The following is a 16815-nucleotide window of genomic DNA, read 5'->3' on the forward strand; positions in this document are numbered from 1 at the left end:
AACAGGAAATCTGCAAATGAACATAAAAAGTGCTATCACCCCCTCCCTGTTATTTTACACACTAGGGGAAATGAAGAAGCAATCATTCAGCTCAGCTAATGAACCAATCACAGGCTCATTTCACAAGATTTTCTTTTCTTCCTGCAGACTTTAAAATTACAAACGAGCACACAGAGCTGCACTCCCATCCTTGCTTAAGTTGATAAAAAATAACTGAATTTTTCAGATGAAAATCACTATTATCCCTGAAAGTATCATCATGTACAGAAAACGTTATTAGGATGAGACCGAGACCACGACTGAAATCTCAGGCATCCTCAGGGGGTTCAGGCGCCTGAATTTTTCATTAGGATCTTTTCTTACTACATGTGGTTGTGCCTGTTCTGGGAAACTGGATTTAGGCACTGTTTAAAGCACTGCGCCAACCACTAGGAATTTCCTGTACCAGATATTGTTTGTACAGGTGCTGGAAGATATCTATGAATACTGGAAACATAAAGTAAACCATTCTCAAGTAAATATTTGAAATATTTGATAAGGAACCCTTCATAACAATGGGTAGTGCTAGTTTGCTGTGCTGATAACAATTCAAGCATGCCTCTGAGCTCAGTTTGCTGAACTTAGAAAGTCTGATTTTTGGATGTATGTGAAAGTGCAGACCCCTGTGAAGCCTTGTGAGGCAGATAAGGCTGAAGGCATGCAAGAAAGTCATTTATTCACTGACTTGAGCAGGAGGCATGAGGTCAAGCCAAAGGCCTTCTGAGGTCTTTCAATCAAGATTTCTCTATTTTCCTGAGCCACTGGCTCCTTTAAAACCCTTGTGCTAAGCAGTTAAGTTTTACCACTGCTAATATTTGCAAGGGACTGGTAAGACTAAGGAAAATGGGATTTGACAACATCCCTTTCTTACAAGAAAGCTGAGGAAGAAAGTAAAGTATGAATTAAAATGTGTCGATTTCCTTACCTTTTGGATGCTGCGATTCATCTTCACTGTCTGAGCTGTCATTACTTACAAGGTGCTTCAGCCTTATATTTTCTGTTGAAAGAAATACAAAATTACTTGGATCTACTACAGCTTAATTGTCAAAATAGCTAAGAATTTCAAACCAGTTTGAGGCATAAAACTATGACATTTTTCATAATAGGAAATAGAGCTAAGAGATATCATCTGTTGTGCACATCTCTATGTTCAGAATCTGATCAGAATACACTGGCATTAGTTTGCAATATTTGCCAAACTCCTGCAATAAGCAGATTAACCAAAATGCTGAAAAAAACAAACGGAAAACCTAAAGCAGTACACACTACCTGCTGCGGTATCACATTTGACACATCTCATTCATCTGAAGTAAAATTCAGATGTATGGCTACTAGTGTCTCAGTAACTCCTAGCGAACTAGGAAGACAACAGGAGATCCCTTAAGCCACTGCTAATATTCAGAAAAAGAGGAACACTTCGCCTCATTCACACATTTATGAAAGGATACCTTAAAAATAGTGAAGAAAAAGCAAAAGCCAAGATGGCTATTAAAGCTTTACTCATAACACTAAGTGAGAGAAGCAAAAGCAAAAATGAATGAACTTCTCTGGCAAAAAAATGTATTTTGTTGGGGCTAGAAACTTTGTTTGCAAAATTACCACATAGTCACTAATCACTATTCAGTACTATCTCAAGGAATTACTTCAACCTCAGAAATGAGTGTTGAAAAAGTAACATATTACACTCTCAAGACAAGAGATGAAATTGTATCCATAAGACTTCTGAAAAATAAAAATAGAAGGGAGCAGGCTGCCCAGGGCAGTGGCATGGCCCCAAGCTGCTGCACCACTCTCAGATGTAGGGTTTGGATTTTGGGTGGTCCTATGTGGAGCCAAGGGTTGGACTCGGTGATCCTTGGGGGTCCCTTCCAACTCGGAATATTCTATCATTATATTCTACGATGGTACTCATCTTTTAGGTTGTAATTTCCATCACATGCCATATTAAAGCAATGGCAATATCACTCTATTATTTTTGCTCAAGGTTAGAGTCTATTTCCTATAACCAGAGTAGACTGAAAGGAGGGAGAGATTTACTGTAATACCAACTGTAAAAAAAATACAGCTTTATTAAACTCTGTAAAGAATACCAAATACAGATGACTACCATTGCTGCTTTTTTCTAAAGATGATTATGCTCTCCTACAACTATATAAAAACACCTAGCGAAACAGAAGAGCTCTTGTCATCATGGATTTTTCCCTAAATACTTTTTAATACTCAGTGACCCTCAATCACTATCCAAAAAACAACAATAACGTACACACACATATCAAAGACAAACATGTACAAATTCTTAAGCAGTGTCATAGAAAACAGGTGAAAATAAACATCGGTGACCAAAAAGGAAGATAACAAAAATAACAAGTCCAACTTGGGGGCAGTACATCATCTCTTTAAAGCAAACCCTATGAAAAATCGCTTGTTTACTGCTGCTAAGTATGACTAATAGATTCTCTGTACAACTGTGGCTCTTCTGATGCCCACTGGCATTTTGCCCTACACTCTAGTGGTACTGAGATTTTACTGGGACATCTGCAGCTCTGGTAACAGATTGTGGTTCTCCTCTAATCAGTATTTTAACATCTTACAGTACACCTTTTAAATTACATGCAAAATAAATACAGACTTTAGCCAGAGATGGAAGATAAAAATCTGTCTCTCAACATCTTAAGCAATTACAAAGACCCTTCCAATAGCAAATTCATTAACAGATACCCTCCACAGGTGTTAACACTCCTGAGGTGTACTGGGTATATGATCCTGAAGGCACAGGTCTTGTTTTCTTTCATAAAGAAGTACAGTATCAAACAGCTGAGTAACATCTGTTAGAACAGAGATACAGCTGAGGGACTTAAGCATTTGGTTTTTAATCTCCATCTGCATTCTAAAAAAATTTGGCTGTCTATTGTTTCAGATAAGTTTCCATGTTATGCCTTCTGAATAGGAAAAAAAGTGTAAAAAAGCTGTTTCCTTATCAACAACATTCTCAAATAAAACACAGGAGTCTAACCCAAGCAAACTACAACTCTTTTGTTACAGTTATTTTGCCATTTGCACATCAGGAATGGAAAAAGATACCAGCAGCTGAATTGTGTTTAGAAATAAATAATCTAACCATCTAGAAATGATAAAATTTATGTTTACTTGTCTAATTTCTAGAAAAATACAGTACTGTGTCAAGAGATTATAAAAGTAGCTATAAAGCAGATGTCATCTTTCAATATGCAAAAACTAGCATAAGAAAGGGTGGTAGAATCTTACACCTCTATGAAAATATTAGGTGGATATATGCATATGATGTTCAGTATCTCTGATACTGATCAGAAAAGAAAGTGAAAGGAAGAAAAGTTCTAATTATCCTTCCCTAACCTCACCAGGATCTAGCAATGTCAGCAGTTCAGCTTGCTTGCATTACACATTCTTACAGTGACTACCAACAAAGTGCCATCTTTCTACAAAGAGTTCACTGAATCTTGTTAGGAATAGTTTTGCTTAGTAGTATAATTATTTACTAAAATTACCTAGTTCTTCTTCCATGGTGGGACCTTTATTTTGAGAATTGGAGACACCAAGCACTCTGTTAAACAATATAGAAAATGCGCTGCCCCAGACTCCTGTAAAGTAAAAACAAAAAACGAATGGAGGCTGGTAGAAGAAGAAAAAGGAAACAACAAAAACAAAATTCAACCATGTACTGTACTATTTAAGTAGTCGCTTTCATTCCAAACAGACTTGTGATTATGGAACACATTAAGTCAAACTCAGATTTACCAGAAACCCAAAGCTAGGAAATGACAATCCACGTCTGTGAAATATTCCAAACGTATGTCTTCCTACCAACTGAAATGGTACTTCCTGCTTCCCGTATTTTGTGCTTGCCTTTATAAGCACCTGTTAATGAACTATTAAAATTAGTTTTAAGTTTTCTTCTGCCACATACTTACCCATTAAGAAATGCAAAGGATTTTCACTGTATTTCTTTACCACTGTTCCCATAAAAAATTTGCTTCCGAACAAATCAGGAGACATAAAAGTGCCATACTTTGCCATCCCGATCTCATACGGACTGAATTCCACCCAGTCTGCAAAATAGGAAATTTGCATCACAATCTCAATCTGAATAGAAACAGAGGGTGTTTACACATAAATGGCTTAGGCTTCCATCCAAGGGAAGAAATATGAATTAAATAGGTTCCTAACCAACAGTAATGTCTCTTACATTGTGCAGAACTGAAAATTTTGTTTGCAAATGAAGAACAGCCTCATGTCACAGCAAAGGAGGAATTCTCATTTTCATTCCCTCTTATCACAACAAAATTTGGAGGAGAAATGAGGTTAGAAAAACAGAAGTAAAAAAAACAGCAATCACAAAGAAAAAAAAACGACATCTGGTTTTCATCTCACAGTCCCACATGATTCCTTGTTACAAAGTGTGCCAATATAGGTCTCAGTACCAGGTTTCTTTTCCTTCACTGTGATCCTACCAAATAAGCTATCCAAATTGTGGGTGACAGCAACAAAGGCAGCAGAAAAATTATTTAACATCGCAATAAAGATTGTGATGTTGTGAAAGGTTATAATAGAGGTATTAAGATTACACCAAAAAGAGTTTCCAGATAAATGCAACAAGAAAAGACAAAGCTGAGAGGAACTTGAGAAAGTTCTTAGTACCAAATTACGCTAATACATTTTTTTAAAGTACATGCCAGATTAAGGTATAGAGAATTCATACAAAAATGAAGCAAAATATTCTAATGCATTTTCTGACCTCAAAAGAAAATTTCAGAAGTGATTTACATTCTATAGTGTATGTCTTTTTAGAAAATGCATTTTAGTTCATTTTGAACTATTGTTTCTGTACAAGCAGAATTGCTTCTAACAGAGAACTTGCTTCACTTTTGAGCAAAAGGGAATAAAAAATACCCTACATTTTCACTACTTTGCTCATCTATTTTATCTTCCAGATTTTTCGTAGCGATCAATTTGGCTGCTTCTATAACAATAGATTAGAAATAACCCTGAAACAGAAAGTCGAAAGAGGTTTCAGAAATCCCCACAGGCCACAGGATACTATCCACTCATCCAGGTATTCAGTGTTCCTGTTGAAACAGTGAGTGGAAAGTTAACTACTTGTCCCAAAATGGAAAGATTTCATCACGACTGCTATGAGTTTCATTTCATGGGGCAATGCTTAACTACATGAGTCAAATACAACATCCTACTTAACAAATAAACCACCCACAAATAAATTTTCAGTTATTAGAACAGAAGGAAATTCCTTTAAAGATCCAGTCCAGGAACTTAAAAGTTATTTGTCTTTAATGTCACCAAGGGGCTTTGGCAGGTACGTATTTTTGAATCATACCGATAGTGAAACAATTTAGAATGAGTGTTAACTTTAATCTGTGATAGTCCATTTTCATTTTTCTATTCGCGCTAACAGTGATGATTTCTGAAAACATACCCTGCTCACAGAAATAAGGCATCTGTCTTAAAATGAAAGGACTTCTGCCTCAGCTTCTTCTGCCATTCCTGAAGCTCCTTGACACAGTGGCCATTCAAATCAGTGTCCCAAGAGACAAGCCTCACACTGAAGGACAGAGAATGAGACTGGAACCTTATACCATGAGAAACACTTAAGTGTGTCTAGGAGTTTCTATCCCAGTCTAGAGGGTTAGTTCCCCGCACGTGCAATAATCCAAAACGTACTAATGTCAAAAGTCTCTCCACTCCTCTCTTTAACACTCGATATCAGTATCTTTTTATCATTAAGGAAGCTATCTTAATTAAAAAAAAAAGTAATAAAAAGTAATTTAAGAAGCTGTCTTCAACTAGATCACGGTAATTATGTTCATTTACAATGACTACTGCAGTTCTGGGCATAACCAGCGCCACCAGGGTCATGAGTACTGGGAAAGCATGTAGAGCCTGGGGCATGAGAGCAATTAGCAGCTGCAGGAAATCTTGCACCATCACTCCTCAAAGGAATGTTACCTGATGTAATTAATGCATTTCAACCTTGAAACAACATGAAAGATTCACCTATGTCTATAATCTAGTAAATACGAAAGCGTAAATATTTTAGTTCAAAGCCTGCTCAGTTCTAAAAGGAGAAAGGAATCTTAGAATAGAAACAATGAAGATCATCCTCTACGGTGACAAAGATGATAGTCTCAAGAAAGGAAAAACAAGATCCATTGACAGAAGAAGTACTTTTTCTAATCTAATTAATAAGGCTGAAGAAATTGACCAGCCTTCAGCTGCTTCTGGACTTGCTTTGAGAAGGCCGCTATTAATGAAAGATCGTCTTATTTTTAGAAACATTAAAGAAGAAACCAGAACTAAATTCCTCATAAAATAGAAAGTCATCAAAAAACAAAATGGTTATATGTTCCATTGATGAGCTTTCAGGTTTTTAAGAAGAAAAGCAGAAATTCTCCTACGAAAACTGTAAACTTACAACCTCATTTTCTATTACGAACAAATTTTTGACAGCAACTTCCCCAAATACTGTTTGGGAAATCTGGATATAATGTGACTTCTAAACCTCTGTCAAGCCACTCAGTGCTTCCTTTCCCAATCATCTAAGTACCTAGGCAAAGAGATCCCCTTGTTTGTACAGCACCTAGTGCCAGCAGACCCCCTCTCAAATCAGGTTACTTGATGGAACTAGAAGCTACGAAGTAAATAAAAGCAAAAGACTCTTTTAAGTTACCAACAGTGCCATACACCATGCAAGAAATAAAAAGGAGTACATCTGTTGCAATAACACTGCCTGACTGAAAATGTTTCCCTCTACCTGTTTGGAAACCCAATGTTAAGCGGCTTTCTGCATTTGGAGAACCACCAGCTTTTTATCTTGACTACTGAATCTACTGAGCTACTACATGGATAAGTGATATTCTTTTAAATTGGTAGATCTTTTTTTTTTTTTTTTTTTTTTCCAAGAGATAGAGAACGAAACTTATCATTCCACAGAAACCTGAAACAGTGGTAGGGTTAATTTCCAGGAATAAAAAAAGGGCAGTTGATCTAAAATACATGTTATTTGTCTTTCTGTTTTACTTGCTAATAGAGACAGGAAAAGATGCACCTTAAAAGACAAGAAAAAGCTCAGCTCCAGGGTATGCCATGAGGAATACGAGTATTCAGCATCTCTTCTCCAAAGTCGCATCACTCTGATAGACTTTGCCCACACACTGCTCCAACCAACCAACCAAGCACACACTTCAGGACGTGCTCACTGATCCTTGAAATATCTTGTTAGCAGATTCTACCATCAGATTCCCAACAGCCACTGAGCACAAACAAGCATGTCTATTTCCCCCTCATCTTTCAAAACAGTCAGAACTGTCCTTACGATGTTTTGCTTTGGTGCATTCTTTATCACAGATTTCTATTCTTGTTTTAAATGAAAACTCCCCGTAGTCGGTTCATAACATTGTGAATTTTGTTAAACCCAGAAGAACGTTCAATAAAATGCCAAGCTATTACCTAAACGTTGCCACAAGAAAAATAAAGTGTAGTCAAGTTACATGATGCAATTATACTCAGAAGTTAAAAAGAAAACGCTTCTTATCTTTCAGCCATGCACTTCTCTTTCCTTTGCACAAATGATTCTACAGACAGATTGAAAACATACCTGCAAACATAAGCTCTGAGACATCTGGTTTGACATGGAGACATGTAAAGAGTGGAAGAGCACACTGTGCTTCACTGATTTTCTCCTTCATGTTACTCAGAGTGGTGTCCATCCTCTGTGTGGAAAAAAAAGAAGTTATGTCCAAAGGGATCCTGTGACAGCCTACTGATACTTTGGAGACTACAGTTTTCTCTCAAAAATGGACAAAAATAACTTACTTCCAATAAAACAGAAGAATTTGTAAAAGGAAGCAATTTGCTTGAATGCCTTTTATCTGTGCAATTAAGAAGGGAAGGAATGGGCAAAGAGTTGATAGAAAGATGATACTAGCATGAGTTACATGAGGGCTGCTCTGAAAGTAATGCCTCCTATGTTATGATGTTGGCCCACAATGTCAGAGGTGGATGTTGGTGGGATGGCAGTACAGGCTGAACTTTCTCACCTATATTCTATTACATGTTGTTGCTGTGCGACAGATGGCAGCAGAAGGGCACTCTGACAGAATGGTGTCTGACATGGAAGTGAGCATGAAGCAAAGGTGTGGAATTGAATTCCTCCATGCAGAAAAAATGGCACCTATTGACATTCATTGATGCTTGTGAACATTTATGGAGACCAAACAGTGGATGTGAGCGCAGTGAGATGGTAGTGACAGAGCTGTGAAAGACAAGTCACGTTCCAGACAGCCCTGCAGATTTTTACCATTGTGGCACGCAGGCAGCATTTCATCAGTGGTGAAAATGCACAGCTAATGGTGGTGATGTGTTGAAAAAGAGTGCTTTGAGGCTGAGAATTTGTTCTATCAAATAGTGTTACTGTGCTCCTTGTATCCATGGAAATAAATAGGAAGCATTACTTTCACAGCAATCTGTATGGAATCCAAGATAACATAAACCACAAAGGAAACAGTAGTGTTGGTCAGTACAGGCTCTTCCCCTTTGCTACTGTAAAACACTAAAGGAAAAATCTTCTTTTATTCAGAACGGCCATTAACGATCATGTAATGTTTTTCAGTGCTGTTCCTAGGAATTCAGGAAAGATGGTCACTAGGAAAAGGAAACTGACTATTAAGAGGATAACTAAGGGTCTGCACCTCCCCCAGACAGTGCTCTGGAATCCGCAAAAAAAGACTGAAAAAAGTTATGGCACAACAGGACTAGGACTTGTCACCTGCAATAATCAAGAGCTTTATATTCTTTATTCACTGACTCTTTCAGGTTCAGATTTAAGCTAAACATCTGTGCATTTGTTTAACTCCCTAATATCTAGGGACTTCTAACCAGCCTCACAGGATCACCAACATTCCTTTGTTGTGTTGTCTGTTTTTCTGCATTTTAGTGTTTAAAAACTAACATATATACTTACGAAATGAACATGTGCATAAAACAAGTCTGTGAATCTATTAACACATTTCAATCTTACGATAAGATCAAATTCAAATTCTGCTTACTTGACTCATTTCAACTTGCAGTCTGTGTGCCTGATTCAGTCAAATAGGATTTGTCAATAATAAAATACAACAGTATGAAACACCGCTATTGTCTCATTTCTCAGAAAAACAATTAGTATTAGAGATGCAGATCTGGTCTTTCCCACTGAAAATAATAGTCTTAAAGTAAATGCTGCTTCTCTCATAGAAGAATGTGTGTAAAGATGTTGCAACATTGTGTAACTGTTTGCTGAAAATGCTTGAGCAGCAATTTCTATGGATGATATACAACGCTAAGAGCATGCTGCAATTATCCAGCAGTTGAGTTCATTTCCGTTGCACATGAATGTATGTTTTCCTAGCTCTTAATGAAAAGAGAACCATTCCAAAACATACCCCAGAGCACGGAAGGCATTTTACAAGTTTCTTACCCAGTATCTATCACTTTAAATATTCCTACTGCTAAATATGCTTTGCAAAATGTTATCAAGGTCATTAAAAAAAAAAAAAAAACACCACAAAAAACCCAGCAAAAGACATAACTAACAATAGTTACACAGCTTTAACTTTCATTAAAAAATGCACTCACATTATGAATAAGCGTTTCACCTATTAGCATTCCAAAGATATCTGTGAAGGTGACTGGCTGCCCTGAGCTTTTTTTATTCCACAGTGCTTCAATGTAGCGTTTGACTTTCTGAGGAGTGAGCAGCAGAAGTGGGTTGTGACTGACAGAGTTCATCAATTCTTGATTAATCTCCTTTGGTCCTTTTTCTGGAAAATCCGGGTGTGAATACAAAGTTGACATGTACCTGCAATGGAAAACAGGCTCTGTAAGTGTCAAAGCCTTGGTCAATTGTTGATTACTTTACTTTACTCACTCTTTATACAGTAAATTGTAATTTTTTTTTCCTCAAAGTATAGAAAGCTACATAATTTGTTACAAGTGGAAGCATACAAGCAAGTACTCAACAAACACTTCCATAATATTTACGATGTAGAAGTCTAATGTGTTTATCATTTACCTGTTTAAAGGATACCGGACTGTGGAAGGCTGAAAAACAGACTTAAAGTTGTCACGGCGTACTTAAATTTGGAGGACTGGAGATTCCATAAGTATACATGGATTCAAAAAGTTCTAAAATATACCAGTGTACTCGCATACTTTCCAGGATGTAGATGTTTTCATAATAGGATGAAGCGTAATAACTACAACCTGTGCAGGGATTTAACTGGGGATTTAGTAAAGGCCTATTGGGCAAATTGTAATTTTGTCATTGAGTAACTCTGGAAACTGAGGTTTTGTTTACTCAAAACAAAGTTTAGAATCACACGTAGACAACTGTGGTTTTCACTTGGTTGTCTTAAGTAAAACTATGGTTGAAGACTCTAGATATGCCATCCTAACCTACCAGAGACTCCTTTCACTATTATTTATTTAATTAGCTGGCTCAGGTATACATACCATGCTGCACACATAATTCTGCAGAGCAGTTTCACACACACTGTGTAATCTTGCCCCTGAGGTCACTACTCTGCAATTTAGTTGACGGCATGATGAACTTCGTCACATGCAAGATGTAAGAACTTGATTCATTAAGCCCTTGTGCAGCTCTAAAGCTCAGCACGCACGTCAGCCCGTGGGTGGAACAAATATAGCAGCAAGCTTCCATCCAAGCAGAGAAAGGAAAACGCAGGATGAAGAATTCAGCACAAGGTTGAAGCAAGAATACAGATGAAACAGTCAAGCAGGTAAATGCATTGCTCCAAGGTTCGGCACGCATCTGAGTAAACAAGCGAAAACCTGACTCTCCCTCCAGGAAAGGGATACTCCACCCTTCAAAAAATACAGAAAGAAAAGAGCATTATTCCCAACTACCAGAATGCATGGAAAAAAAGAATAGAAAGAGTGCCAAAGTGTCAATATATTTATTCATCAAGCAAGGAAATTCTGAATAGGTGACATCACGAAGACAGCAAAAGTGAATTTGTTTAAATACAACCGTTTTCAAATATGATTCTGACTGAATCAGTTCAGATGATCTTGCTATTTTAATACATGTTCTATAGGTTTATATTGGGTCGTATTTGTATTCACACTTGGGATCTCTAGAGAAAGGGAAACACACTGAGAAGCCTTCACACTATGCCACAAAATTCATCCAATCAAAGGAGCCCTTCCACTTTTGCTGCAAATTGGAAAAAGTACATCCAGATCACTGAACAGACAGTGGTAATCTGCCACACCAACCAGAAAATCCAGCAGAAACACGTTCCGGGGTGCCAACCTCTTACAATTAAATCTCAATCAGAAAATTCTTATTTTTAGTTGAGACTGTTCTGGCATTTAAAAAGATTCCAGCATTCAGAAACTTCCTGTATAGTATGGGAGTGGGGATCAAGCTTCACCCCAAAGCTGAAAATCATAGAATCATAGAATGGCTCCGGCTGAAAAGGACCTCAAAGATCATCGAGTCTCAACCCCCCTGCCAAGTGCAGGGTCGCCAACCACTAGACCAGGCTGCCCAGAGCCACGTCCAGTCTGGCCTTGAATGCCTCCAGGGACGGGGCATCCACAACCTCCCTGGGCAACCTGTTCCAGTGCGTCACCACCCTCTGTGTTAATTGAAAACAAATAACAAGGAATAGAACAGATCATTTTTAATTTAAATAGCAACTTTAAGAACGTTTCCTTAGAACATGTAACCAAAATTCATGTACTTGCTTAGAGTTAGACCAGTGGATAAAATCCATCTCAGGCACATCCCCTGCTCATGGATATTTCACTCTTCCAAAAATAGCGATTTTCCCTCAGTCTTAAAGGAACTAGACATTCATATAATCCTGTGATTTAGACAGGGAGGAAGGAACCTTGAGGCCTCTAGTCCAAGCTTCTGCTCAACGCAGAGCCAGCTGAAAAGTAAGATCAGGTTGCTCAGGGCTTTGTTCAGTCAAGTTCTCCTTCCATAGCAAGCATTCACTGAGTCAGACATTCTACCCAGCCCAGGCAAGTAACGATGGAGGAATCCATTTCAGTGCTTGACCATTCTCACTGCAAAACAATTTTCCTAATAGCTAACCGAATTTCTCTTGCCGTAATTTATGGCCATTACTCCTTGTCCCTTTTCTGTATATCTCCAAAGAGCCTGTTTTCTTTACTCACTGGGTTGCTAAAGATAGCAGCAAGATCTCCCCATACCACTACCTTTGCCTTCCCTTCTCAAGGCTGAAAAAATCCATCCACCTCAGCTTTCTGTGTAATCCACTCCCCTAATTGCCCAGGCAGTACTCTTATGGAATTCATTCAATCTGTGAACGCCTTTCTTGTACTAGGTAACCCTAAACTGATTCAGATTCAGCTCCAGTATTTGAACTGGTACATACAGAAAGAACCAGTTATGTTAAAATCATTTATTGTGACATTTGGCACTTCCTCAAAAAGTTCAAAATTTTCTTAAGATGCAACATCCTCTACTGCAAACTGACCAACTGACATTAAAACCAAGTTTTAAAGTTAGACAATAAAAACTGCAATGTTCACTTAACAAAGAAAACATAGTGCTAAGGAGGCCAAACAGTTAAGAAATTTGGCTTGTCTTTGCCAAATGTCTTTGGCTGATGCAAATTACACAGCTTTTTAAAATGTTACATCATTTCACTTAAGAAATGTGAAAACAAATAGTTTCAACATTTGTAATAAGTGTAAATTGGGATAACTTTTATAAAAGCCAAGAAAACAAGCGGCTGTGGATTCATAACAGTGGTCAGAGAGAATAGCAATCCTCTTATTCAGAAGACTGATCAAAGGAGATATTAACACCAGGGTTCAAATTACTCTGCTGCCTACCAAGCCCTGAGCCCAAAACACCCAGAGAGTGCCTTTGACAGTGACATCACTCTGATTTTCTCCTGTTACTGGCATGAAGTATCCACTGAGTCAAAAGGACATCACAGCTACCTGATGAGGGCGTTCTCAAGTTGAGACATCTTGGAAGATTTTTTCTCCCATTTGATTGACATTATTCTTTAAAAAAAAAAAATCATACTTTCTGATACAATGCAATCAGTACCACCCTCAGCATGGCAAACTGTATTCTTTCCTAAAAGCTGAAATTCATCTGCTCAAATTTCCTTATGCTAAGAAATGATTAGCAGTCAGGCCCTGAACATCACCATTATGAAGACTAGCGAGTGTAAAAATGGAGCAGAAGACCTTTCAGTGATTTTGAGAATCACTGAGAAATGTCCTAAAAGGATATAATCCACTTGGCGTTGAATGAGCCTTCATCTTCAAACTGAAAGGAATTTTTTTTTTCATTTAATTAGAAAAGGAAAACAAAAGAAAGAAAACGGGTTTATATCCACTGCTTGAAATTTTTTGTTCACCTATCAGATGAAAAAATCAGTTACACAGCTCTAATACATACAGCATTGACCACTGATACAGAAATGTAGGTGTATATGTGCAGCATCTCTTTTCATCTGTTCCTGCTAGCAAAGCTCCTAGGAAGACCACCTGGAGACCAAGCTGTTTTCACCCTTCCAGGCATTCTGGAACACCTCCACTAGCAGATTCACTCTACTGACATGCTGCGCTGTAACAAAGCTGGCTCTGTGAGCCTTTTACCAGCTGATAGTGATGATTTGATGTGAATAACAGCCTTATTTCTAAGTTAATTCTCATGAAAATTTGTTTTTAAACTTCCTGAAGAAAAAAGACAAAGAAAACTCCTTACCACGTGGACCCAGAAAGACCAGCAATGTAAGTTGCACAGTCTAAAACTCCTGATTCATAAAGCGCTTTCATGACTCCAGCAAATCCAACCATGGCACGAAATCCACCTCCTGAACCCAATACCGCTATCACTGGTACCTGCAGAGATTAAAAGAATAGTCTGTCATCACACCAGTTCTGTTACAGGCTTAAGTAGTAAATAAATATTATTCATTAATCACTGGCCAAACATAGTAAACTTGTGCAATTAATAAAGTCACCACGCAGTGAGCCTCACAGCAGACACGAGACCTACATTTTTTCCTCATCTGTGCATAAGAAGTTCTAACAAAACAATCAGAAGGTATTTTGCTGTTTCTTAGTGAAACATGTAAGAAAATGGCAAATAATTTTACTAAAGCGCTTTGAGATATGACATTTAAATAGGAACAGTACCATGAATGCACCATGAGGTTAACTGTCCACCTTAGCATTACCGGGCCCAGGAGTGATGTACAGTATCTGCATATAATTTACTCAGGCCCTTCTGCTTCACCAAGAACTGGACAGCACAAGTACTTACAGACTGCAGCATGGGACCACAAGCAAGAGCAACCAGGAATCAACCAGCAGCACAAGATTCGAGGTTCTGCCAAGGCGAAAATCTCACGCAGGTGCAGACTTTCTTTCAGCTTCCTATTTACCTGGTACTGAGGGACCACTGGTAACCAGGAGGTGTGAACAAAAGGCACCACCTGGCATGAAGGGATGTAGGAAGGCTACTTGGGCCTAGCACCCAGGCGAGCAAGGAGAAAGATACGACTGAGGCAACACAAGGGCAGGAAGAAAGCGTGAGCTTCCAGGACAGGCAGTAGCAAACCTGCTACTTCAGGTGGTGAGGGATGTCCCTCCTGCCACCTCCAGCTCTTTGCCTTAGTTCGGAGCTCTAGTGACAGGGAAGGATGAACAAATGCTGTCAGGGAGGATTCTGGACAGGCTACTCTCTAAGAAACAGGGTCACAAAGTGACAAGTCGCTGGTGACGCCCTTCTCTCTGGGACACAAGCCAACCTGACAGCCAGACCAGTTTGTACAGGGAGGTCTGCTGCTTATTCAGACTCCAGATCCATGACAGCATGCAGAGAAGGCTGAGTCTCATTTGGCCTTCCAGTTCCTCACTGCTCACCCATGTGGCATTATTGATATAGATGAAGATGAGAAGGGCTTTGACTCCTCTCTGTGGAGGAATAAGGGGCACAGGGTACCAAGCCTGAGGCCTGTGGTCTTGATCTTTCCAGCTTGGAAGGGGGATAGCTCAGGCTGATCTTGTCATGCTCAGGTGGTACCACCAGGAGACTCCTGTCGTCTTGACTGTGAAGCCTTGACGATGAGAATGGTCCATTGGGAAAATAAATAATCATCTTAACCAATAGAGTGAGGAATATCATCCTGAACAAGCTTTCATCAGTATGAAATCAGAGACTTACCTTTGGGGAGCTTCAGGGTCAAGATCAGAGATGCTTGGGCATTCTGATTTGGACTGGCTAACCAATTGGATCAAGCGGGTAAGGATTTCTCTAAAAAAAACAGCAGATGTCTCCTAATCTGCCTGTGATCCTTACAGAGCACAAAGGGCAACACTACGCAAACCATCCAATAAGACTGCAGACTGCACTGGTGACAATGACCTACTGCAAATGCTAGAGAGACTGACAGGCAGTGCTGTACTGCAACTGCTGCTCAGACAGCAAAGAACCAGGGGGAAAGGCAGCCACTGCGAGCTGCCTGGGCTGCAGGCATTGTGAGGTGACTGAGCTCAGGACCAGGCCAAGACTGCAGAGATGAACACCAGAGGTAGCAATTTGCAGCATACTGAACTCTAGATTTTTCTAGGACTCGTGAGGCAGAATGCCCCTGATTTTCTCTGATGACAATTGAGTGTTGACAATGTACTCCTTCCAGGCACAACTGAAATAGCTGACCTTTAGAGGCTCCTTCCAAACAGTAATTCTATAGTTGTTATATCTTAATCCTTATTCACTACTTGCTGACAGAGCACAATATTATCACAGTGCAGAATTCTTAATTTTAGGTTCCTTACTCGCACAACAACTACATTATTTTTCTGATTCTTCAGGTCAAGCAGTAAAATATGTATGTAGAGTGAAAGTCAAATTCTATTGTTATGACCCTCCTTTGCTTCCTGCCAACCGAAATAATGCACAGAATTTCCAGCTCACTTCACTAGTACAGACTCAAAATACAATCAGTGTATCGACAGACTGGCTGAATAAACAAAGATAGGTCTTGGCAATAGTAAGCCGCTGGACCCACAATATCCTCTTACTTAGAACACTAATTGCTCAATATCTTCATAATCAGAATTTATTTGAAGAAGCCTCCACTTGTAGCAAGACTTCTTTATAAAAATATACTCCAAATTTCTTTAGACTGTTGGTTCTGATTTTGTATAATCCAGGAAATAAACAAAACAGAAAAGACATTAAATGCAGTTATTCAGTAACTTCTTAGTCACAAAGACACAGAAATTTTTAAAGCAATCCAAAGACCAGCTCTAATCCAAATGTCATCAAAGTGACATAGCCAAAGGCAGGAAGACTTACTAATAAATACCAGAAGACAAACAAATAATATTTTGGTTAGGAGATTAAAACCACATTTGATAATAATAATTTTAAAAAAAGATATTGCTACATAGCATGAAGCCAGTCTCAAATTTACAGCAACCTTACAAAAGCTACTGGTAAGATAAGGAGAATCTACAGGTGTCTGTACGCCTACTTAGCTACTAAGAGATAGCAAACCAAGCAAAAGCAGACTCAGTTACAAGTGATGCCATACTCAAAACATATCTACAGGATATGTTATACTTCTTTCTTTCCTGCTTGCCCAATCCTGACGTGAAAGTCATTCATTCCTTTCCACATGCATAGCCTCCCTTGGTATCTGGAAAGAAGACAGAATAGAA

At 38.7% G+C, this 16815-nt stretch overlaps 1 protein-coding gene across 5 annotated transcripts in view; it reads right to left on the minus strand.

Annotated features, from left to right (window-relative positions):
* PLA2G4A (phospholipase A2 group IVA) overlaps nt 1–16815 on the minus strand; it is a 112829-nt gene that overhangs the window by 15151 nt on the left and 80863 nt on the right. For all 5 annotated transcript variants that reach the window (XM_021404537.1, XM_021404538.1, XM_021404535.1 and 2 more), the window contains 6 exons: nt 13850–13986; nt 9703–9925; nt 7685–7799; nt 3987–4124; nt 3564–3656; nt 965–1036 (listed from right to left, as the gene is read on the minus strand). In XM_021404537.1, the coding sequence (XP_021260212.1) occupies nt 965–1036; nt 3564–3656; nt 3987–4124; nt 7685–7799; nt 9703–9925; nt 13850–13986 (778 nt within the window). The remainder of the gene's footprint in view (nt 1–964; nt 1037–3563; nt 3657–3986; nt 4125–7684; nt 7800–9702; nt 9926–13849; nt 13987–16815) is intronic.

This window comes from Numida meleagris, chromosome 7 (assembly GCF_002078875.1).
Source record: "Numida meleagris isolate 19003 breed g44 Domestic line chromosome 7, NumMel1.0, whole genome shotgun sequence".
In the NCBI taxonomy this organism is placed as follows: Eukaryota; Metazoa; Chordata; class Aves; order Galliformes; family Numididae; genus Numida; species Numida meleagris.